At 39.6% G+C, this 26,042-nt stretch overlaps 1 protein-coding gene across 1 annotated transcript in view; it reads right to left on the bottom strand.

Moving 5' to 3' along the window:
- DPP4 (dipeptidyl peptidase 4) overlaps window positions 1-21,769 on the bottom strand; it is a 40,161-nt gene extending 18,392 nt beyond the window's left edge. Inside the window, exons 1-12 of the mRNA XM_058809340.1 lie at window positions 21,620-21,769; window positions 21,461-21,545; window positions 13,400-13,489; window positions 12,731-12,825; window positions 12,533-12,607; window positions 10,519-10,571; window positions 10,351-10,423; window positions 9,072-9,192; window positions 8,504-8,664; window positions 6,579-6,682; window positions 3,087-3,216; window positions 2,897-2,941 (exon numbers count right to left, since the gene is read on the bottom strand). Of these exons, the coding sequence (XP_058665323.1) occupies window positions 2,897-2,941; window positions 3,087-3,216; window positions 6,579-6,682; window positions 8,504-8,664; window positions 9,072-9,192; window positions 10,351-10,423; window positions 10,519-10,571; window positions 12,533-12,607; window positions 12,731-12,825; window positions 13,400-13,489; window positions 21,461-21,545; window positions 21,620-21,625 (1,038 nt within the window). The 5' untranslated portion in view covers window positions 21,626-21,769. The remainder of the gene's footprint in view (window positions 1-2,896; window positions 2,942-3,086; window positions 3,217-6,578; window positions 6,683-8,503; window positions 8,665-9,071; window positions 9,193-10,350; window positions 10,424-10,518; window positions 10,572-12,532; window positions 12,608-12,730; window positions 12,826-13,399; window positions 13,490-21,460; window positions 21,546-21,619) is intronic.
- Window positions 21,770-26,042: the final 4,273 nt, after the last annotated feature.

The raw sequence follows: 26,042 nt of genomic DNA, 5'->3' as shown, positions 1-26,042 counted from the left end.
ACAACAAGGCATCAATGAATGTACTGCAAACATTTTTGCCTTCTGACTTAGTAGGTAGAACCCATAGCCTTCATTCTTAAAATAAGCACACTTGAAATATTTTCCTGCTCCTTAAGCAGCAGAGTTTCCTGAGTATTAGTCCTGGCAGTGATCCATACCCCCCAACTCCCTCACCCCTGCCCAGAATTTGAAGTACTTTTGGTGGTCTTAGTTTTCTACAATTTTAGGAAACAATATGTGCATCTACTTTCAAAAGCACTGTTTTATTTAATCCAATGCAGCTGTAACCTATAAAAATGCAAATTTTGCAAATTTGTGTTTTTCTTGAATTTCCCATTTTAAAACACATACTTGTGAACAAATTCTTTGAACTCAATTTTTTTTTTTAGCTTAACAGTGAAAAATGTCCTGCTCTATTCAAAAAAACACAAGCTGCTTTCCAAAAGGAAATTTTGCTAGCAAGTAGGTGATTACAGAATGACAGAGAATTCAAACTGGAATAATATTTTCATGAAGTAATGATCCATTTATCAATTGAGAGTGACAGAAATGAATCAATTTCTTCTATTGACTGCCATTTTAATGTGCTACATATGGTAGAAAAAAAGGAGAGGAATGAAATTGAGCTGAATGAAATAAAACTTATTTCTGTGACAAATGCCCAAAGGATCTAAATGCTAATTAGGCAACTGACACAATGTAACTGCCTCGGAGATGTTGCACCCATCCTGAAATGGTGAAACAAAGCTGAAGTGATTTGCCTCCGGTCATTCAGAAAGCAATGACGAAAATTAAGTCTTTCTAACCGTGTGCTCCAAATAACCTCTCCTTGTTCCCAAGCAATATTTCTGCAAAAATTAATCTGGCAAATATTTTGCTAGCTCTTCCCTTATTTTTCAAAGTGTGACTTTCTTTTAACTCAACTGGCAAGCTCTAACAGCTGATGACCTGGAAGCCATATACAGCAATGCAGGCTTTTCTGAGCATTCTTCGTTTAAACATTATTTCATCTCTATTAAAAAAAAAAAAAACACCAAAGTACCAAAAACCCAAAAATCCCCCAAACCAAAACCACCAACAAAAAACCTAAAAAGCTCTCCCCAGCAAAACCCATAAAAAATATTATAGGTACAAAGAGAGGACTATATGTCTGTATTCTAAACACACGGATAATTTACTTAAATTTTTCTACACATGCGTATGTGCATATATATATACATATATATATATATATCTTGCAAATGTATAAAGATATTTCTTATCGTCAAATATCATTTTATCATCCCTAAGAAGGTGAAAAAAATAAAAAAGGAATAAATATACCTATCCTATCCTCCCTACTCTCTATTCCTTTCTCAAATCCAAGAATCATACAGTGAGATTATCATTTCTTTCAACAGCTCCAAAGAAGTGGGTTGTCTCTTTAAAAGAAACAAAAAACCAACAACCTAGTTTAGTGGCACAGACTTGCATTTTGCCCTCTCATTTTGCACAACTGTTTACAAAGTCTGCAGCTTGATCATCACATTGTCTAATTGTGAAGCCTTTGCTGCAGAGAAGCAAAATGTGTCAGCGTTAAGGCCTTCCTTTCCATATCAAATTTGACAGCAGGTGGGTTGATCTCTCATCTTCATACTGCGGATGATTTCATCCCTGCTGTTGCCTCCCTCTTTGCATTTCTTTAAACTTTCATTTTTGACTTCAAAAGTGAATTAGTGACTAAAGCATAATCAGTGTGTGGAAAATGCGGGAGTGGAAAGTGTACTCTGTGTTCTCATCAAAAACTCTGAAACTCATTTCTCCCTCCAAATCTGAACTTTTGCATCTCTGCTTCACTTCCCCCAGATCTTCTGTGTGGTTCATTAGGTGCCTACTCCCTACCATGTACAAAAGGACTGAGAGGCAGCTTGGAAAGCATCATCCAGACAGTAGCGGCTGGTTTGGCAGAAGTGCATGAAAATTTTAATCTGGCCAGTTACATTCATCTTGTCCTCACTTCTCTTCAGTGGATATTTTATGCAGGGGAAAAATAAATAAATGAGTAGCCCAAATAAATCCTGAAATGGTTTGTTGCAACCTGATTGACTAAAAATTACCTTTGTCCTTAATGCCTTTATTCCAATACAATTCAAAGCTTACAGAATACACTTCTAAATACATTTTATTCCCTAGATCTTTCTGGAGGTAGTAGGAAGACTAGAAAGCAGGTAAACTAGAATAGCTGGCAACTCCCCAGAACAAAGGGAATTCTGAATCTGGGCTTCTGCATTTTCCCCTACCTACTGCTACTGAAGAAGCAGGTCAGAAGCAGAAAGGAGTCTGGAAAGGGCGCTCTGCTTTTGGTAAGCTGAACATAAAATCATAGAATGGTGTGGGTTGGAAGGGACCTTGAAGTTCATCTTGCTCCAACTCCCCTGCCATGGGAAGGGACACCTTCCACTAGACCAGGGTGCTCTAAGCCCCATCCAACTTGGTCTAAAAAAGAGATGGGGCATCTGCAGCTTCTCTGGACAACTTGTTCCAGTGCCTCACCACCCTCCCAGTGAAGAATTTCTTTCTAACCCCTAATCTGAGCCTACTCTTTCAATTTAAAGCCAGAACCTCTTATCCTGTCAACAAGATGCACAGGTCACAGAGGACACGATTAGAGCTCCATCTACACTTGCCTGTCAGCCCAGCCTGGGAGTTCAGAACCCATTACCCACAAAAAAATTAAGCTTAACCCCAGTTGTGGGGTGACATTTGAGATAATTTTTTCCTGTACATGTAAAACACAGCAAGCAAGAGGATTCGACCTACAAACAAGGGGCACTGCAAAATGCAACAGGGTCATATGAAATTTTCATAATTATCAGAATTATTTAGCACGTAGCAGTTTTAGAAATTGAATACTCACTCTGCCAATCCAGCCAGTTGTACTTTCTTCAGTAAATTGTTTTTCCTAAGAACAAGAAAAACAAACAATCCCACAACAATTATGTTTATTTTACATCAGGCTTTATTTCTACAAAGATAAACATAGAGATATATTCTACTCTTTTCTAGTTTCATCTACCATTGCAACTCTACCACCTAATTTCTCTTACCTTTGGACATGACCAAGTAGCATTTTCAAAGTCACAGACTGTGAGGACTGAAAAATTCTGAATTCTTCTGAGCCACTGCAGACAAATCCTTTCATCTGTCACCCATGTTACAACACTCAAATAATGATCACTGAAAACAGCAACAACATAAGATATTTAAAATCCTCTCTATAATAGCATACCATACAATTGCATTCAGCAATTCACTGAATGAGACTCATCTGGCTATTTTCATTTCAATCTACTCTTCAACAATAAACAATGATGCAAATGTAATTGAGCCATTTTTTCAACTGTTTTTGCTGCTAGTAGATGCCTTGGTTATTTTCAGAGATACAATAAAGAATTAGATGGCTCATAAAAACCCACATCCAGAAAGACTGCAATTAAATTTTAACAGCTATTCTCTAATGCATAAAATAATAGCTACTCCAGGCTGTTCATAAATCTTGTACTGTGTGCATCTAGAGGAAATTCTTCTGAATATTAAGCTGTATATGCCTTAGATTAAGCAATTTTATCCTTAGCTGCCTGAAGTTGGTTGCTTGTAATTATTTTCTGAATGATAGATACGTTTTGTTCAATTTAGTAGTTTTTTCTTTGGTTGCAGTCGAGGAGAGATCATACCAAAACCAGACATGACTATTTGAATATTTTACTTGCATCTTCAGAATACCACCCAGCTGACATGAAGGATGAAGTATCAGAAAAAAAAAAACAAACATTTTCATGAATATTCCTGTATATTAATTTTAAAAATGTGCCACATAAAATTTAGTGGCTTTGTTTACCATAACGATCTGTTAGATGTACTGTCTTTTCTTATTTTAGATCTTTCCTATCTGTTTGAAGCCTTATGAACTAAAATAAAACAAACTTCCCCTCCAAGGCAAGTATACATTTTTAACTGTAATTTGCACATTTGACTTAGTTCCAAGTTCATGTTCCCTTTTCCCCCAAAGTTAGTTAACAAAAATGTGTGGGAAGTCTTGTGATAAGAGTATCTTTCTGATCACCGCAGTCTGGGGAAGGAAACACTACAATTAGTGTGGATGGATTAAAAATATGTCAGTTGGTTATCAAAAACCTTCAGATTTATTCCTACATTACAGTTTCAAATTCATGTTTGTAAAAGGTCTATTTCTGCATGTATATTTGACTGGGATGTCAGCAGGTCATTTAATTGCTACTGCCATTGAGTCTGCAGGAGCTTGTTGGTGAAAATAAAAATAAAACATCACTCTTCCTGTACCTATAGTAGTGGTTTCCCTTGTTTTGTAAGGGGAATTAGTCCCACATTTATCATCCCTTCAAAGTGAGAGTTGTTAATAATTCTGGTGACTATAAATCATTAATCAGACAAGATGAACATTACAAGGAAAACAAACAAAACAAATACCATTTATTGAGCTATTACAAGAACCATCCCTCCCCTGTGAGAGTGGGAATGCACCTTCAGCACTCAACAACACACAAAAGGTTAACTAAGCTGCAATTAACTCAAGTTTAAAGTACAGTAGTTTTGCACTGCCCTTCTTCATTTGTTGCTGAAAAGGGATACTCTGCAACTACTCTAATTAGAAGTCAGCTTAATCTAGGATACATAATTTCAGACAAGAAGGATCCATTCCCTTCATCTTCCTGCTAGCCAACAGGAACCCCCTGTATCCATGGTGCCAAAACCAGTGTTTAAATGCTGGATGGATTTCATGCTGGTCATTCAAGCAGAGTGCCAGGTTTCAAGTACCATCACATGGCAAAGCACTGCCATTCCAGATTCTGGCAGTTTTTCTTGACAAATAAAACTCTTGCTCTGCAACATAAGTGAGCTGTGCCCCCTTCATACGTAGGGGTAAAATTGGTGCTCATCCAAGCTCTGGATAGTGCTGTAGCAGGCAACTATTTGCTGAGGCACTGCCCTTCAACATCCCCAACTAGGCAGGTGGAGTGAGGTATGCCACCAACTCAAACCCAGTTTTGCTCAAACTTTAGCTCCTTGGAAGTAAAAATAGAATTCTCCATCACAAAAACTAACCTTTCCTGTCATACAGTGGTGTACATATAAATACAATGTAAATATTCAATACTTTGTGCTTCCAACAAAAAACCCCATCCAACAGCAGCACTGCACATTGCTCACCTTTTCCTACTATTATACTTTGCTCTTGCAAAGTTCCCCAAAACTTGTTCTGGCCACCTCAGCTTTTGCAGGACATGTAAGGTGAGACTTGACCATTATTTGGTTCAGCCACTGGGAGAAGGAGTGAATTTTGATCCTTGAACTCATCATTCAAGATTTATATTTGCATTAATCCTGACTAACAGAGTGGAAAATCAATTTTTAAATGGATGGACTCCATGTAACTCACACCTCTGTTAGCCAGATGGGTGCGAGGCTGGAAGGTAGCTGATGGTTATTCTCCTCACATCAACTTCCATAAGGTATTAACAAATATTTTAAAAACCCTCTAAGACAGCAAAGATCTTAATCAGTACTGAGCAAAATGTAAAGGGCTTTTAATTCTGAGGCACTGGAATACTGGAGAAAACAAGGCACGACAGCTATCTAACATGCAGCTATGGCAGTGTGACTGCAAGGGAAGGATAAAGAACAACATATTCATAAGAACTTGCATCTCTGTTAACACATGGATGTTACACTGTGGTGAGGCTGAAATGAAAGAGCACTGATTTTCCAGTTATAGGCCCCCACGTATAAAATGCTGGTTTTATGCATAAGCTAACAGACCTTTGTTTTTTTCTGGTTTATCAGTAAAACCTGTGCTTTCATACCCATCATGTTTGTAAGTGCAAACCTCTAAAACATTTCCACAATACTGTTAAAAAGAAAAAAAACAAACCCCAAGATTTGGGATAGCAAATTGTGTGCATGCACTTTAAATTGATGTAGCTGCTCTTCACAAAATACATTTATATCATGTTGTGCATTTCCAGTGGCATTTTGAGGAATACAATTTTCCATTTACTCTGAGAGGTGCTGATTTTCACCATCTTCCCAAAGAAAACAAACATTTTAAGTATAAATCTGAAGACAACCACGATACCTTGCCTTAGCAAGGAGTCTGCTTCCAATGAAATCAAATCTTCACTTACCATTAAGGTTTTGTTTTGTTGGGTTTTTTTTTCTCCAGTGAATAGAAATACATATATTATAATTTGATTATACGAAAACTTGCTCATATTAAAGTTGTACTGTGAAATGACTTCACCATAGTTAGACTCCACTGAATGTGATGAGCCAAGAACTTGTCACATTCTGAATATAACATACATGGAATATGCCATCTATATATAATCACTAGGAGGATAATCTCTGTGCAGATTTTCTCTGGTAAATCTTGTTGCTACCAGAGATACATTACATGGAAAAACTGCCATATACACTGAATACAGGGAGGTCACATATAAAAGCTCCTCCTCTCCCATCAAAAGAAACAATCGCATATCAAATATTTAACCTAAATGTCTCACCTTGATTTTATTTCTGCAGGTGGAAAAATTTCAACAGACTTGAAAGTTGGAAGTGATGTGGTATCCACAATAAAGAACTGTACAGTTGGATTTGTAGCTCCCGCCTAAAAATAAAATTTTTCATTGTATTTTTGAAGAGAGAATATTCTTTGTGAAGCATTTGAAATTATAGATGAATAAGTCACTACAGACAGAAAGGTAAAACAAACCAACTGCAAACATGTGAGAAGACAAGTTCCTAAATGCAGTTTTATGACTGGTACATAAATTATCCTTTGTATTTTTCACACAGAAGTGTTGGTTATTGGTTTCTAGATTAGAAAGACTACTACATTTAGAAACAATCACCGGGATTGCTGTATTTGACCAGATCTCATCCTACACACCACACACAGTACCTAGAGAGAATCAAATCCATTGCTAACACACATGAAAATGCTTCTCCATGGAAGCAGCACCTTACATGAACTAATCATATCACAGCTGCCTGTATCACAACCAAAGCTGTGACTGCGGCATGCACTGCACTATCTCTGGTGTAATGCTGCTGACAGCAAAAGAGCTCTGTCAGCAAGGGCTGCTTCTCTTGTGGTTACCCAGCCAAGTCCTTGTGGTGACAGCTAGGTAGCTAAATTTGATCCACCTCCAGAAGTCAGCAATATTCCAAACAAAAGGGGTTTGTAATAAAGTGTGTAATTTAGATTGGCAATTCATTCTACACCTTTGTCTCTTCTCAGGGGCCATGCTCAGGACTGCAGCTGTCAGTGACCCTTCTGGGGGAGGCTCCAAGGGCAAAGGCCATGTGCTCCAGGACCTTGGGGAAGGGTAGGGAGCGACCATGGCTGCTGCAGAGAAAGCTGAGCTGGGCATAAAGAGGGCAATTTCTCCACCAGACAGCTGTACCAGATAAGCAATAGCTGGCTGTATCATCTGCCCTGCCCCATTATCAAGACTGAAAATATCTTCCTGGGATGGCCAGATCATCATGGATTGGGGCAGGCAGGGCATGCTGATGCCTTAAGCCAACACAGAGTATAAAATACCAGGGGTGAACAGAAAGAGCTAAAATGATGGACTTGAGAGGATTTCAACCCATCTATTCCTTCCCAGCAATGGGGATGCCCAGCAGTGTGCTGATGAGTGTATTATGGAGGCCAGCTATGAGAACATGCTTGTATTGACACTCAGCAGGGTAGTGCAATTGTTGTACTCTAACTGTAATTTGTACTTGCTCTATGTCTTAAGTGCATTGCTTAGATAAATCAAAATCCTGTATAACACCAAATAAAAGGTAAATCCTGTATTAAATACGAAATCCTCCCCACATGGAGCACATGAAGGAGCACTCTGCAGTCTGACTCTCATCTCATTCAGCCCAGTGCCAACTGTGCCATGAGCAGCGGGCATAAAGTTATGTGGAGAGGAGGGGGAAGGAGGAGGAGCTCCTTGCACTAAAGCTTTCACTCTCACAGCTAAAACTGGAAGAGCTTAAGGTGTGGGCAAAGAAACTCCTTTAGCAGATTCCTCCTCTTCCTCTCAATACAGGAAACTGAAAATGCTAGATTAGCTGTAGAAAATTCCATTATCAATACCATGCACAACACTAAGCTAATGTATATCTGCCTAATGCCTTGTACCAACTTAGCTCCCTGAGAGATTTTTTATCTCAACATCTACTCACTACCTCTAAATTTTATAGTGAAACAACAAAACGTTAAATCATACTTTTTTCCCTCCCTCTTTTTTCTTTCCCCTGGAGATAATAAAATACTTTAACATTGCCAGATGCTGTTGACTTCAGAAAGAGTAATCACAGCAAGCTGTTGAGGAGAGACAGACAATATTTTCATTAGCAGGAACTGATTAAATGAGACTACCCTCTTAATGAAACTCCAGAACAAACATGTTTAATAAATAACACAGACCTTGGGATATGGGATTTTAATGGTCTTTGGATACTGCAAGGTGTCTTCAGAATAAAAGGAATACTCTATAACAGGGACTTCTGTATCATTAAAGGATGCATATGCCAAAAAATTGCCATTTGGAGACCACCACAGAGCAGAATGGGTGCCAAACATTTCCTCTGAAAGAGATGCAAATGTATTGAAGTTATAATTGATAAGTCGGCTCTTCTATCCTAGGTGCTATTCTCATTAGTCTTTAATAGGATTTTTTAAAATTGAAGTTCAGATACTAAAATGCAGACTGTTTGTTAGGGTTCTGAAATGAGACATTAGATCAATGTTTATAATCTATCATGTGAAGCTAATTCACAGTAAAATTTCCAGTGACACAATGCTAACTAGGCAAACTCATATGTATTCTTAGACCACACTAGCCAGGCATTAAGCCCAGGTAAGAATGCATGCTCTTTGAAAATACAGAGTTTGATTAATTTGAATTTTCCAGTGGTAAGGAATGAGATAACAATTACAATAAACCAAAGTTTTTACATAATAATGGAAAGTAAAACTTGCTTGATGTAGTTACCTTCATAAACCCAGTCTGGTATTCCATTGAAAATTTTATTTTCTTCTCCATTTTTAGTGATTTGCACTGCTTCTTCTGTTGGGGAAGCTTTTACATAAACATTATTATTCCAAACATATGCCTGCAAAACATCATTGTGATAACAATTACTACTTAAGTAAATCTTACTTCTTTATTTCGTCTACAGGGCAATTTACAACAGATGACACAAAACATCTTTAATAGCTGCATTTCACCAAACAGCCTTATACTTAACAAACTTGGAATTACTAATACAAATCAGGGTGAGCAGTATAACTTCAGGCCAAGATGCAAAAAACCAAATCAAATATGAAAAGCGATATGAATACTCTATATTGAGTTTTGAAAATCTTGCAATTCATTTTCTCCCAAATACAAACTCATTTTCCTTCATCAGGAGTTTTCCACTAATTTTTCTTTCAAAGAAAACTACCAGGGCTTTGGTAAAACATTCACTGGGGTCTCAGGGCTGCCAATAGTTCTGCAAAGCTGGTACCTTTCTTCAGCAGCACTCAGAACTCCAGTTTTTGGCACCTCCTGCCTCTCTAATCACCCCTGGTTCTCATCTCCAATAACTGAACAACACAGTTTTATTCCAGAACTCTGCTCCAAGATGCAGAAACTCTTTTTTCATCTTCCTTTGCTTCTGTTGCTGGTCTTTATAATTGACATACAAATTCACTAAGCAATAAGAATAAATGAACATCACATTGTCCTGTGGCAGTCTAACACACAACAGAAAGAAGGCACAAGCCTTGCAAATGTGGTGGTTGGCACCATTGACATGGACTGAAGAGGAGAGGATGAAGAAAACAACAGTGGGAAAGAGTAAAAGATGGATTTTAATCCTCTAATCCCATTACATGCATCCATCAAGTAAAACTTCATCAATTTTTGTGTAATTAGGAGATAAAAATCACAGAGTGACGATTAAATAGACAGTTGTAATGCTGCTGTCTTTGAAAAGGATGAGCTACTGTCTGCAACTGTGAAAACACAAAGTTCCTGTGCATTTGTGAATTTCATGACTGCTGGGGCTACTAGTTACGTTCAGGAATGCATTTTCATCAAAGAACAAAAGAAAACACACAGAGGAACTTTGGAGTCTTTCCAGCAACAGCAGTCAATTTAGAGACCAGTTCAGCTACTTAACCTAGCAGCAGGAAAGTACCAAAACTCCAAGGGTACAGACAACACGAGCTTCCATGTCATGTGTAGGAAAATTACTCTATATAAAGTTTTATTTTTCTTTACTAACCAGCTTATGACCAACAGGTGACCAGGATATATACTGTGTATCATTAGGTAGTAGTCCATCATCTAAGATAGAACTGGAAAAACAAAAACAAATGCAGCCAAGAGAAATCAGTGAAATGACATTTTGAATGAATGTTAAAACAACATTTTATGTGCAAAAATTACTGACCTGTTACTGAAATCATAGATGTGATATGAAGCTGTAAAGGAATGCCTCCACAACTGCAAAAGAATTATTTTAATAGTAAAGAAAATAAATTTCACCAGGTTTCACATCTCTTGCAGCTTGAATTCCCCCTAAAGCTCTCCTTGTGATTTTTATTAAGATATTTAATATTATTTTTATTAAGATTAGAGATATTTTTATTAAGATTAGAGAGAACACAATGAACATACAAGGGTAACAGATCCCTACCAGGTTTAAGGAAAAACTAAAGAATTTCCACTCTTCTGGGGTCATCACTTAAGTACTCTGACTGAGGCCATTGACTGATTAATGACAGAGCTACAGATGCCATAGATGCTGCAGATTTTCAGAAACCCTTGTAGCTACATGGCAGACTATCATCAGTGTGCAGTTAACCCTCCTCCTTGTGCTTTACTGGCTCATTTCCTGTTTCCTGTCTCATTTTTCATGTTGTATTATTTAACTTGGCATCGCATTTTATAATAGCTCTCACAAGTCCCAGCAGTACGTCTGCAGCATTTCCTCCAGTACCAGGGTGACCTATTCCCATTCATACTGTCACAGAAATAAAACCCTTTGAGTAATCTGCCTCTTGAAATCTGTATCGCTCTGTGGGCACTTAACTGAGAGAAGGATGATGATGATGATGATAATTCACACACATTTAAACATGTTCACTATGTGGGGCTGGAGAGGTTTGATTCAGCCCACAGCACTGACATATTGCAATAATGCTCCCTTCTAAGAGGGTTCTTGGATATTTGTATGAAGATATAAACCAACAACTTAGTACTACACAGCCAGATGGCTATTACATAACAAGTGTCTACATCCTCATGATTCATTTTGTTACTCTCTTTCTTTGCAATAAAGATTAATAATAACACAACTTTCAATCACACTGTTATATAAAGGTTAAATATCTTGCTTCAGCATTAAAACAAAATTAACTCTTATGAATGCAACAAGTAAATACTACAGAGCAATAAATTACAAGTAGGGTGGCTGGTAAAATATTAGGCAATTTGCGGCCTTTAATGATGAGTGAAGAGCGAAATAATTCTGAACAATTCAGAAAAACAAAAGCTAGGAGGCTTAGGAGGATCCAGCATGGAAGCTAAAACTGAAAAAAATTGATGCCTGAGTGCACAGACTGCATCTGGCACAGCTCAAGAACCACTCTGGGACCGCAAGGCCCGGGCATGTAGACAGTGTTCAGTGACACAGTGCTCAAGTATTTGCACAAGTTAGCACTGAACTTTTTACAAACAGAACAGGCACCTCTCTAGAAAAAGGAAAGAACAACAAAGTCAGCGGTTTCTCAGCGCACAAACTGCACAGTAAATGATCACCACCATTAGGCTTCTCAATTGGCACCCAGAGCCAGGTTTTCGTGCCACCTGGCATAAATGTGGGCTGACCTCTGTTGCACGGCTCAGCACCGTGCCAGGATGAGGCATTCTGCTGCAGGCTTTTCATGTGCTCGCTGACAGGAGGCAACAGGGACACACAAGCCCACTCCAAGCACAAGCCTCCTTTGAAGCACATGCAGATTTTCATTCACCTCAGTTTTAAACTCTTACCTCCTATCACCATAATGTAACAACCACATATATATATAGCACACAAATACAAGCAGATGTATACCAGCATATCTACTCATCACTTCTCCTTACCCACACAACTCCTGGGAGAGCCATGCCTATCTACTCTCCTAGATTGTCTTCCCAGATAAACCATCCAGCCTTGTTCTCCTTGCAATAACTCTACATCAAATTATTATCCAGATGATTTTTCCCTCGGGCAGTCAGCTCTCTTCTGCCAAGCTCACAGATAACACCAGTTTATTCTCCTCCTGCCTGCTCAACTTGGCTGTTCCCTTACATTCATCACATTCATCCATCCTCCTGCATTTCCCTCACATTCTCTCAGCCTCTCAGTTGTTCCCAAACCTTTATTTTCCAGTTTCCTCCTCAGTTGTAAAGTGCACTTGTACCTTTGTATAGCTGTATTGCAGAAGAGCAAACTTTAGGTCAGGAGACAATATAACAGTGCTTGCCTGGTACTTATCCTGTCAACAAAGGAAGGGCAAAAGAAACACATTTAAGCACTGATTCCAAAGACAACACAGAACAAAATATGAAATCCAATACCTTTCCCAATGTCTGCATATATTACATATAAGTCAACATACTAAAGTTGTATTTGCCAGGATTAATGTGGGTGTTCCATTCTCAGCACTGATACACAGGATGTTCCCATTATCTGTTTTGTGAAGATACTGATTTCCTAAAAGCACAAGAGAGATGACAACCAAAAGTAAGTAAAATGCTCGTCAGTTACTTCCATTGCCCTTTATGCTTTTAAGCAGGAAATAAATCCCCAAAATCTGCTTAATGCTGTGTTTCTCCATTCTATAACAAAAGGATGCCTATAGCACAAGAATGTTCACAAAATGTAGTTGCGGAGCCCACAGCATCCACCTCCCAGCATCCCTTTTCCTTGGGGCAATACTAGGCATACTCAGGAGGAAGAGCAGCCTGTATCTCCCTGCTCTCTGGCAGCCCAAAGCACAGGCAGCTGACACACCTCAGAGGGCACCATGCTTCTACCCTAAAGCACAGGAGTAGGTACGCTCTTTTAGCAGTAGGAGAATATCACTTGCCATGAACATGAGCACGTTTCTAAGGGAAACAAGGAATCAACCCTTTGAGCTACGTGCTGTTCCATAATGGCACAATTAAATAATTTGACTTTTTTTTCAGAATACAGAAGTCACCTCAGCATGAGATGACTGCCGGTCGTACATCGCTGAAGGTAGCACATTTTCTTGACATTCAAGTTGTATGTATAAATGAATTACCTGAAATCCACTCCAAATTATGTGTTTTGTACTTATAGTCATTGTTCACGTAATTCTGTAGAGTGTACGTTTTTCCTGAAGGAGTCTCTTCTGAAAGAAACAGATAGAAGAGATATTCTGATTTGTGCTGCAAATTGTTCCACCCCAGCTTCTTAACCTGGCTACTGAGTGGATTTTTGTTGCTGGTTATTAAAGCATTTTAGCTAACCATCTCTAAAGTAGTAGCAGTGGGAAGGCAATAAAACTTTATTGCAAGGTAAATTCAGCAAGCATAAAATAAAGGAGCATCAGCAAGGTCACTCAACAAACTCATGGAAATCAAAATACCTTTCTGACAGTGAAAAAAATTACCAGAAGACCTCTGGCTCTCTTACCTCAGCAAACATGTACTCCTCAAAAGCTGAAAAGAAGTGATCTTTGTCCTTACTCCCCACGCTCGCTCTAGGACGTTCACTGCAAAGCCCCAGTTGCTAATAGTTGCAATTGTGAATCATTTGCTAATCCTTAAGCTCAAATTTCAGAAATGCCTCAAATAAAAAAAAACCTAAAAGTCTGAGAAGCAGTAAAATATTCAGGGAAGGTCAAATTAAAAAAAAAATAAAATAAAAGCCACTTCCTGATAAAATTATGATGAAACTATTGATTAAATATTTATTGCTCTTTTGATGTGATTTTCATCAAGGTATCTTTAAGTTCATTTTAGCATTATGATTTTGATGGGAGAATTAAAGCCAAGTAACTGCCCTAGTCTGAAAAGACCAAGTGAAACTTTGAATCTAGTTAAACTAATGAGTTTGGTAATCAGCTTCAGCTGCAGTCAGCTTGTATGTAAAGTATTTCTTTCTTACTGTCTGCAGTGCACAAGCTACTTTTTCCAAAGTATGACAAGTAGTAACAACAACAACAACTCATTCTGTGAGTCTTTGGGATTCTTTTCTTCCAAAAACAAACACTACAGATTTTAAATTCAGGTGTGCGATTCTCTCCCTGCATCCTCCCTTTTTTTTTAATGGAAACCTAAAATCTACCTTCATCTACCTGCATATACCCTTTTACCTACAGGGTCCAGAAGGGAAGGAATTTTAATTTCAATTGGCTAAATCAAAAGACTAGAAAAAAAGCAACTGATAAAAACAGTCAAGTACAGATGTGGTGACTGATCAGCCAAGGTGCTAATCTGCCCCATCAATTCTGAGGCCCCAGTCTTTTGGATACTTTTAAACACACTGCCTTCCTTCCCTTTCCTTATGCTGCAGAAGGAAAAGACACCAAAGTCCTTGGGGACACACACACAGAGAAAAACACCCCACAACAGTTTCTGCAGGTTCTGTTCCTGCAGGTTGGATACCTGTAACATCTGGAACAGCACATGAAGATATTTATATCAGCTATTACAGCTTTACTCTCATATCCAAACAATATAAACTGTATATATAGCACAGACTGTACAACTACCACTGCAAGAGAGGTAACAAACAATGATTTTAGCCTAAAATGCTCAGAAAAGGTTAAAAAATGCTTGCCCCATTCCGTTTGAAATGTGACTCCTTAAAAAAAATTACTAGGCTGGATTTATTGCTCTTGAAGTTTCTGTGAGAATATTAATTTCTCAGGTTATTTATTTAACTGAATATTTAATTTGATGGATTATGAACAAGTGGGTATTTAATATTCATACACAGTTGTCTAGTTGGGAATATGACTTCTTCCTAATCGAGAAAGTGTCATTTTCAATCAGAGGGGCTTCAGAAAGCAACAAACTCTCTCTTGGAAAAGGAGAAGCAATTTAAGACAGGTGGCTGATGAACAGGTTTAGGGATTTTTCCAAACTGATGAATGTTTTTCTCCCTGGTGACATACATATTTTGCTAAGGTCTCATTACTAAAAATCAGGACACTATTAAGATTTGTTGGCTATGTATAAAATTAAAATTTCATTTTCTGTCAACACCTTCCACATAGTATCTGAATATGAAAACACACGCCAAGCTGTAAGGGTACAGTCATAGAAGTTCTAGTGGAAGCATTTTCTTTATCTACAAGGTAGGCCACTACCAGTATATTCTTACTTATCCACTTTGTGCCACTGACCAAAGATACTCAACATACATTGAATTCCAAATTTTTGTTCTTATTGTTCAGATTCTATTTGAAAAGAAAGGTCAAACAGGATTATTTTGACAGAACAAATCAGTTGCTGACATTCAAGAGCATTTTATTGGCTTTGAAGATGGTATACAGGTCAATGGATGTTTATATTTTAGCAAAACTGCTTCTTTCACTCTTAGGCTCCTCAGAGAGGCTGCATTTTCTTGTTATTTTTCTTTTTCAACAATTCCACATACAGACTTATTTTTCTAAACTCCAAATTATGAGCTTCCAATGCTCAGTACTGGGGCCAGTTCTGTTTAATAATCCTTATCCATCCATGGATGAGGGGATTGAGTTCATCCTCCTCAAGTTGGCAACAACACCAATTTGGGCAGGAATGTTACTCTGCTGGAGGGCAGGAGGGCTCTGGACAGGCTGGATTGATGGGCTGAGGCCAAGTGCCTGAGGTTCAGCAAGTGCCAGATCCTACACTGGGGTTACAACAGCCCCAGGAAGTGCCACAGGCTGGGCAGAGTGGCTGGAGAGCTGCCCAGCAGAAAAGGACCTGGGGGTGCTGTCAGCACCAGGCTGAACATGAGCCAGGGTGTGCCCAGGGGGCCAAGAAGTCCAGCAGCATCCTGGCCTGGATCTGCAATAATGTGGCCAGCAGGAACAGGACTGTGATTGTGCCCTTGTACCTGGCACAGGTGAGGCCACACCTCGAGTGCTCTGTCCAGTTCTGGGCCCCTCGATCCCAGCCAGACCTGGAGGTGCTGGAATAGGTCCAGAGAAGGGGAATGGAGGTGGTGGTGGGTCTGCAGTACAAGTCCTGTGAGGGTGGCTGAGGGAGCTGGGAGTGCTCAGCCTGGAGAAGAGGAGGCTCAGGGGGAATGGTATTGCTTTCTACATCTACCTGAGAGTAGGCTGTGGTCAGGTGGGGGGCAGGCTCTTCTCCCAGGCAGATAGTGAGTGGACAAGAGGAAATAGCCGGCAGCTGTGCCAGAGAAGGTTCAGGTTGGACATCAGGAAGAATTCTTTCACTGAAAATGTTGTTAAGCATTGGAAAGGAGTGGCCAGGAAAGTGGTGGAGTCACCATCCCTGATAATGTTTAAGAGATGACAGGATGTGCTATGGTTTAGCTGACAAAGTGATGTTCAGTCAAAGGTTGGACTTGATGATCTTGGAGGTTTTTCCCAATCTTAATGATTCTGTGATTCATCTCTACCCTGGTCTGACTCCTGACAGTACACTGGTATTTCCACTGTCATAATGATATACTAGGAATAGTTACATCATAATACCCCTGCTACAACAGTAAAACTGTAACTGCAAAAAACTTCTGCAATGAAGTCTCTCAACTGTTTACATAAGCAGTACTCATACAAAGCTGATAAACAATTCTGTTTGAATTTTGAAATTTCCTATCAACATGCCACGCTCTCTTAAGAGAAAAATTGAGTTGGTTTCTGTAGGTGTGAGGTGTTGACATTGTTTAACCCAAGTTGGCAACTAAGTACCACTCGTTTCCTTCCTCCCTCGCCCTCAGTGGAGATGGGGAGGAGAATCAGGAAAAGATAAACCCATAGGTTGAGGTAAGAACAGTTAATGATTAAAATAAAAATAAATACAATACTCCTAATAATAGTAATAATATTTGTAATGAAAAGGAAAGCAAGAGGAATAAAACCCAGGAAAGACAACTGATGCAAAATACAATTTGCTCACCACCCAGTGATCAAGTCCAGCCTGTCCAGGCAGCAATGGGCACCTGGCAGCCAATCCCCCAGTTTATGTGAGCATGACACTCTGTGTTATGAAATACTCCTTTGGCCAGACTGGGTCAGCTCTCCTGGCCATGCTCCCTCCCAGCTCCTTGGGCACTTCTTTTCTGGCAGAGCCTGGGAAATGGGTGTCTATGATTTAAGGGTAAGCACTACTTAGAACAACCAAAAAACATCAGTGTGTTATCCACATTATTCTCATACTGAATCCAAAACAGTACTGGACTAGCTACCAGGAGAAAATACCTGATTCCCAGCCAAAACCAGGACAGGTGTAAAGCAAACAAGAAGTTAACAATTGTGTAAGGTTTACGGTATGACATATTGCCATACCAAAATGGAACCATGTTGAGAAATTACTTTTGGCATATGTTTTGATTATTCTCCAGTGTCAAGGCACATTTTCCTAATTTCCATGTGTAATTAAAAAAAGGGGGGGGAAAGAAATGAACGGACTTTAAACCATGGTAAACAATAAAAGCAGCAATATTGGAAGCTTTACTGCATGTTCACCACTACCAAGAGAGACAGGAAAAACCACATACAGGGAAAGACAAGTGCAAGCATGATGTTCAGTAATAACAAGAAAGGGATAGAGAAATTATAAAAAACAGAAAAGGTGAATGGTTATTGCCATTTTAAAGTGAAGGCAGAAGAGCAAGAATGATCTGCAATCAAAGCATGTAATTTAGGAGCAGCAGGAGAGATGCAAGGGAATCCTGGCTGATTCAGTGGTCAGAAAAGTAAGAGACATTTCAGGCTAGTTTTTCCAAATCTGCTGTTTCCCCATTTCTCTTCCAACCTGTAAAAGAGTACTCTAATTCTTCCCCCCAGTTACTATGTGACAGTTAGAGACCTGATTTCCAGCAAAACAAAAGTAGGTAGAAAGTACTGTGCTGGCTCAGGCCAAAGGCTCACTTAATCCACAATTCTATCCAATACCCAGGGGCTGAGACAGGACATTCAGGAAAGACCACCACCAAATGTGAGTGCTGTGACACCTCCTGAAGCAGTTCATCCAAAAGCTACTCCATGGGGCTGCAGAGAGCTCCCTGGACGGATTTAATCATTAACTTGGTAAAGGAATCTCTGTCAAATTTATCCCACCTCACGAAAAGCAAGGAAATGACAGCAGAAGTGCTCTATAAATAGCAATCTACTGTTGATAAAGGGGTTTTATATTGTATTACTCAACATTTGAATGAGGGTAGATAACTGAGTTAAATGACAGGCACAGAAGTCAAGGACACATGTCCATTCCCTATCTTTTCACACTCACACAGAACACTCAGGCACCTTAAGGTCATTAACTTCTCCAGGACCTGCTGTGCTCTTCCAGCCTCTCCTAGGCACACTTCTATCAAAAGACCACCAAAGCTTCTCATTTAGTGAATATCTCACCCTTAGAGAATTACAGCTGTGAGTGAAGAAACCTGGTTTGTGGATGGACAGCTGTCTGGGACCCTCCCTCTAAGGCTGCCTATGACTTGCTCATGGCAGCAGAATAATAGCAAATACTGCACTGTCTCCTTGCTGCTCCCAGCACTGCCTGCTCATCCTCCCACCCCTGGTGCTCCTGCGCAGCCGCAACAAGACCTGCAGTCAGAGAAGTGGTAAATATAGACACGGGATGTTTCAACCTGCCTTTTGCATGGAAGGTTATAGAAGAAAAAAAAACAACAACCGTGAGAAGTGTAAGCAAATTGGTGAATCATGAACAAACAGACCAAATATGTTTTTATAAAATACTCATGCTTTAAGGGTAACAACTTGTTGCTGTAGTCACCTGTTGGATAGTTCCTCAAAGCACAACAATGCTTTGATCAACAGACTTCAAATACAAACCCCAACACTGTTTTGAAATTAAACTGTTTGATGAAAGTAGCCCCATGTGGTTATTAAATATAAAATGAAGTGTCAAAATAGGCAGTGGGCCTAAATGAAATATAGAATTTTGTACAGAGTTCTGTCAGCAGACCCTCCAGGTAAATGGCTGTACCTCAAATTAGGGAACTACTCCACAGATTTAAGTCGTCTCTATTTGTCCATGCTAAGTGTCTGCAAGAAAAAAAAACAGAAGTTCTCCTTGCAAGGCCTACAGGCCAGCCAAAAAGCCAGAACTCTGCTGGAGAGGCAAAATTCCACTACCTTCCACTGCACTGGAGACCACTTCCCCAACTATTTATGTGCTGCACAAATACTAAGCTTATGAAATGAAAATACATTGAGAAGCATGGCAGGGAAAACAGCTGCAGACCAAAGGTAAGAAGTTCAAACTCAAAATTATCTATTTATATCAATAACTGTCATATTCACTTCCTGTACAATGCTTGAACCACTGTGATGAAATGAAAACTATTTGACTGCAATTACAGGGCTTTTTATCAGAGCAGACTTTGATTTCATAGTCACAGTCACATGAGCTGCTCCTTCCCAAAGCAGTTTTACCACTTTTCATTTTTTACTGAATCACCTGCATGGCCCAAGAGGCATTCCTAGCTACTCATGTCCTGTGGTTGTTCAATAAAGCCTTATAATTAAAGTAGTGTTTAATTGCCCTAACCTATAAATTACTACTTTATGAGTACACCACCTGTACACTCTCAGCTAACAGGAAACATCTGTTTAGCACCCTTCAGTCAAAAATTCAAAAGAACTCTGCAGTTCCCAAACTACAATGGTCACAGTTGTTCAGATGTTACTGCTGGCCTGATTTGTGAAGAGACAGGAATTCAAGTTTTTGGACTGGGACCACTCCATCTCAATCCTTATTTTACCCAGAGGGACTTAATGAACCACCTGGGTGTGTTCTCTATGCCTTAATTTGAACCAACAGTAAGAAGTCTGACACACTGTTCTACTCTTTTATAACCAAAGGAAACAAGCCAAAGCTGACAGCATGGTGGTATTCTGTGTATTGTAGAACAGAAATGCCTCTTTGAAGTAAAATTAATTTACTATGTAACTGAATGACTGATCTTGAATTGCAGCCACTTCTAGAGGAAAAGAACTCCTATGCTACAACTCATGAAAGAAGAAAACCCACTTTATTTACAGAAAGACATAGCATTGGCATCAAGATAGACAAGTACGAACTCTTCAGCAGAGTTCAGGCCTGCATACTGAATTCTTTCACTAGGTGTTACGCCTGCACACATCCATCTGATAAGTTATCAAGACCCTTTCTCTTGCTCTTCCCCACTTGTGAAATTCAGAGTATTTTTTGTCACCTCAAAAATCTGCTTTTTTTTGAGATAAGTGGCAAAAAGCTGCCCAAAAATAAGAGAAAACAGACTCAGCATCCACTGATGGAAGTTTCAGCCTAGAAGGCATGTAACTCAGCTATCTGGACTTAGAAAATCCAGTTCTGAATGACTGCGATATTGACATTAATATTAATAGAGCTGAACTGCAAAACAGTTTAATGTAAATTATGCCACAGGAGCACCAGTGACACAAGCTCCACCTCTTTAACCAACACAACAAAACCCCCCAACTTTGTGCACACATAAGCAATTTCCAAGCACATCGTCAAGATCCACTTACACATCTTCACTTTTTTTGGGGCGCACTTCTCATACCTAGGTTAGTCTAGAAACCTTTCCTCAGAGTGTGCTGTGCTGTTATACACATCCCGACTGCTCAGCTGTTAATCACAGGAACACAAAACGAGAGCAGCTCCGTCCTAGCAGCTGAAAGCAGGGCACTGCTTGATCAGGATTTAATGCTGTTTCACATTAACCTCCAGAGCGACAAGGGCGACCTGGAAAGTGCTAACTGGTCAGAGTCCAAAAACTCATTCAGAACCTTTCTGTACTTTTCTGACCTCTGTAACTGTGCTGTTTATATAATTTCACTCAGCGGTGTTAACAAAAGTTGTGCAAACAAAGCAAATGAGAGGGAATATAATCTTTTCAATACACTCTAGAAAAATCAGTAATTGTCAATTTACTGCTGGTTCGAGAGCCTTTGGCGACAATAAGAACAGAAAATGGTGAAAACGACAATGCTTCTGATTATTATCAACAAACAAGAAAATTAAGAGATTTTTAATTTTTAATTGTCCCGGCGCCCCCCACCCTCCCAGGTGAGACGGCCGTACCTCCCGGGTTCCCGGACCCCGTTCCCTGAGGCAGAAACTTTCCGCAGAACTTTCCCCGCCCCGCTCCCCGCTGCCGGCGCACTTACGGCGGGTGAGCAGCACCAGGGGCACGGTGATCACCACCACAACCACGGCGACCGCCAGGATCCCCAGCAGCCACTTCAGGAAGCTCTGCAAGACAAGTCCCGTCAGCCGCCGGCGGCGCAGGCCCTGCCCGCGCTGCCGCCCCCCGCGCCCTCACCCACCGGCATCTCGGAGCTGATCCGATCACAGCCGATCAGAGCCGATCAGAGCCGATCACAGCCGATCGGAGCCGAGCGGGGCGGGCGCAGCTCCGCGCCGAGCCGAGCCGAGCGCGCTGTGGCTCCGCAGCCCCCGCGCTGCCCGCGGGGCTCCGCTCCTGAGCGGCGCCTGGGCGGGGGCTGGGGGCGGCCGATGGGGAGCGGCAGCGCCGGGGGTTGCGCAAGATCCCGGCTCCGCGCTGGCTCCGCCGTGCGAGCGGCGCTGTCCCCGAGCGCTCGCGGTGACGCCGCTGGACGCGGCAGCAGAGGCTCGGGACAGCGCGGGGAGTTCTGTCGGAAATCAGATAACGGCCCAGGAGTGCGATGCCTTCAAACGCTGATGGAAAACTCCCAGTGTTTTGATAACGCCAGCATTTCTTGTTAAGTTTCTGCTCTTTGAACTTCTTTTTCTGGCAGTCATGAAAAAACAGATAAAATTGCAGGAAGGGCTTATATTTATAGTTTTTTGGCACTGGAGGTAGATGTGTAAGTCTGCTAAGTGGGTCTTTAAATTAAAATCAGAAAATGGAAATATAGGACAAAAGTTTAAAATTTAGTGGTGAAGATGACCCTTGTTTGTGACATAAAACAATTCCCTTTCCAAGGAGAGTTTTGACTATGTGCTGAGAAAGTAAGACAAATTGTTGGAAAAGACAGAATAACCTGTAAATCAAAACTGTAAAGCTTTTGATTGTTTAAAAAGCTGAGTCTTACCAGTTATTAAAAAAACTGAGCTTCTAAATTATTTTAAGAGCTCTAGCCTCCAAAACAATAATTGTAAGTCGTGCTTTTTGTTTTATCCATGTTAGATATTCCTCCTCTAATTGCAGAACACTCGTAGCTACAAGAGACAGATGCAGGTATTTTACGAGTTGCGAAATGTAACAGAAAAAGTATGTGATCAGCTGAAGCAAGATTTCAAGTCAAGGGAAATAGCAAATGTTCTTAGTCTTGCCTTCAAAGAACTTGTCAAAGCTTTCAGAAAGGTTATGCTGCTTGCTCCTTCATTCTACTTCTGCATACAGAGCACAGCATTTAATATTTTACTGCTGTTTCTTAAGCAAACTGTGTCTGGAAGTGGGAAAATAGCTTTTTGTGATAAAAAAGTCTCCTTTAGTATAACCAAAGTGTTTACAAACATTAAGGATGTGTCTGTCTGGGAGCTAACAGACTTCATCTAGGGACAAACTTGCTTATTGTGGTATACTATGCTCCTTGAAGGTAGCAGCTGGTACTAGTTACACATTTGTGCTGTGCTGGATTTATTGGGTTACCTTGGGAAGGTCATTCATGTGCCCTGACAGTGGTTCCAGGTAGCACAAGGTACATTTACCATGCAGCATCCAGCCTGCTGCAATTTCACAGCTTGCTAATCACTAATCTCTGAGTAGATGAGGCCACTTCTATAAAGTAAAATCACAGTGAAATAACAGTGCTTTACATTGCTTTTCAAAGTAGCATCTCATTATATGCTGTAAGATGCATGACCAATGTTTCAGAATGTCTTACAGCTCCACTTAAATATCAATCTGCTATACTGTGCATCTGTTTGTCTTATCAACAATCAAAAAGGAAAATAAAACACCACCACCCCTCACCCCAGGCTGAATTTCCCTTTTCCTAGTGAGTAGGAATCACAACATAGATATAATTCAGCCAATCTGTGCTTTCCCCCCCCCCCAAACATTTAAGTAATGATCATCACAATGTCTCAAAATACAGCGCAGTCAAATTATGTCAGTCTTGTAAAAATGTACCTGAATGTTTTGTAGCTTTTCATAGCCAAGTTGCAGTTTAGTAATATTTTGGGATTATCTACCATGATTTAAAGTTTCTCATGGTGAATTCTAAGAAGAATAAAGGAGCTGTACTATCAATGCATATGGCTGGCTACTGCTGATTTCTGTGGGAACATAATTAAGTGCTTTTGGAAATCTGGGTTCCTATGTCTAGATCAAGTTTTTAGTAACCTACAGTGCCTCTGACTCTGCTCATGCCAGAGGGACTTACAGACCCAAACCTGTAGGCAGAACCACCTGACAGATTCAGTAATAGTAAAGCAGAATATGTTTTCCATTGAATTGTAACAATGATTCTCTAACATGACAATGATTCTCTACAACTCGAAAAAAATCTCAAGTTCCTTCTGACTGATCAAAACACCCATGATCCCAAAAAATTATTGTTATGGTCATGCTTCTGGTTCTTGATCAGATTGTCTTTTTGATAGCCTGAGACTTAAAAAAGTTCTTCCAGCTAAGTATTTCAAGTTACTTTATACTGTGGTGTTCTTTTGTAATCAGATATGTACCAGCACCATGCCAAGAAATTAAACAAATGACTCTCCAGCAGTGGCTGCTACGTGATGAAATTTGAGAAGCTGTAGCTTCATATTGTATGTTCAACACAGTGGTATTCATAAAGGAGTTGCATGATTGCAAGGAGCTACTGACTAGGAAAGAATGAAAAAACAGCTTTCAGCCTGAGGCTGACCTCCCAAACAGCTGGGGACGTGCCAGGTGCAATGTCTTCCTCAGAATTCTAGCCTCAGTAAAACTCAAGACTTTGTTAGACATCTGTTTATAGGTACATCTGGAGCCTTTCCTCCAGAAATATTTGGAAAAGTCAAAATGCAAAAATGGAAAACTTAAGCTCTCTGCAGAGTAAAAAAAAGTGACTGACATGCATACAGTTTACTTTGCAGGTGCAATGATTTGAAATCTGATATTCCAGATTTCTCAGTGTGTTCTTGTGGGAGACAAAATATGGGCTGGATAAAGTTTTGTATGGGTTCAGTGGCTCCAGTGAATAGTGGAGTTTAATTTTTTCTTTGCATTAGAAGTTGAAATGGCATGACAGTTTTGTAGCACATCTTTGCATTGGTTCTATTTGAGAGGATTGTGAAGAGAGTGTTAACTGTAAATCAAGAAAGAAAAATCCCTGTTTTATGTGATTATGTCACTGGGACATCAATTTCAACGTGGTTAGTAGCAGTTGTCACTTGGCTCTTTCAAGTTTGTATGTTTCTCTTTAGAAAATTGTCTTGGGAACTACAGATTCTTACATGTCCTCTGTATCTCAGGTTTCTGTTCTGTTTTTTTCTTTTTTTTTGTATTAATTCCAAGTAGTTGTCTTGTTTTAATGCAATATGCTTATTTTTCCAGATACTTAGTAAATAGTATGGAAGAGAAAAGGTGCTGCACACTCAGCAAATAAAATACAGTGGGGACAGTTTTAGGAATAAGGCCACCTGGAAGTTCAAGGCAGCACATGCAATACACAGAGGACTCCAGCTATTGTAGTAAAGACAGAGATTGTGACTTATTTTTCCCTGTATTTGTATTCTTCACTGAATTTCCTGTAGCATGTGTGAGAAATATCCAGGGCATACCTTATTACTGATGCCATATGGACTTGGTCTATGATTTCAGGATAGGTAAATCCCAGTCCTGTTGAGGTGAAACATGTTTGATATTTCTGATTATAAGTTCATTTTGTCTCATTTGTGAGCAAAGGGTTACTTTTGATTCATGTTCTAGATTGGGACTTAAAAAATTAGAGGTTAAATGTTTTTGTTGTGTTTCAGACAAGCTGCATAAACTTGAGAAAATAATTTATATCCCTCTGTTCCTAAAGCATGTAATTTGTAAAAGTGTGGAAAGCTCAGTATTTTCATGGCTGACAAAGCCATCACCAGGAGGCGCTCAAAATCCCTGGTCACAGACACTGTGAAAAAATGGATTTGTGACTGGGGAGTCCTTCAGAACACCAAAATATCGTGGACAAAGTGAAATAAAATATTTCAAAGGTAATAGTTCAGTCTGTGGGAGCAGAAGAGTTACCTTGTACCATTTTATCCTGGGCCATATGTATCCCACTGTGTACAACTGAATCTTTTCCAGTTCCACTTGAACACAAACCACCTTCTACAAATGGGATTAAATAAACAAATAATATATATACACAGCCTCCATCTTTATTCCCCTTTTTCTTTTCTTATCTCCAGTGGTATTTTCGATGTTATGATTTTATATTTTTTTTAGTGCAAGATTCTATTGAATTTAAATTGTTTAAAGTTGGGATGTTAGAAAAGCTTTCTGTTATTGCCAAGAAGCTGATCAAGATGCCAAGTTGGGTATGATCTGTTCTGATCTAAAATTACAGAATATTCATTCCTATAGCACTTTGGAAGAATGATCTAATATTTTCCCAGAAATTTTAGATTATAAGTGGAAGTTTCAGATGCTTATAAAAAACTTATTCCCATAAAAATGTTATTCCTAGCAAAATTATAGGTACTAATTCTGAATCAACAATGGTCCTATTTCATATCCATTTCTACTAGATACTTGTTACGACCATTGAATTTCTCTTAGACCACTTGCCC

This window comes from Ammospiza caudacuta, chromosome 8 (genome assembly GCF_027887145.1).
Source record: "Ammospiza caudacuta isolate bAmmCau1 chromosome 8, bAmmCau1.pri, whole genome shotgun sequence".
Lineage (NCBI taxonomy): Eukaryota > Metazoa > Chordata > Aves > Passeriformes > Passerellidae > Ammospiza > Ammospiza caudacuta.
Note: the sequence above shows the minus strand (reverse complement) of the source record. Positions and strands in the feature narration are given on the sequence as shown.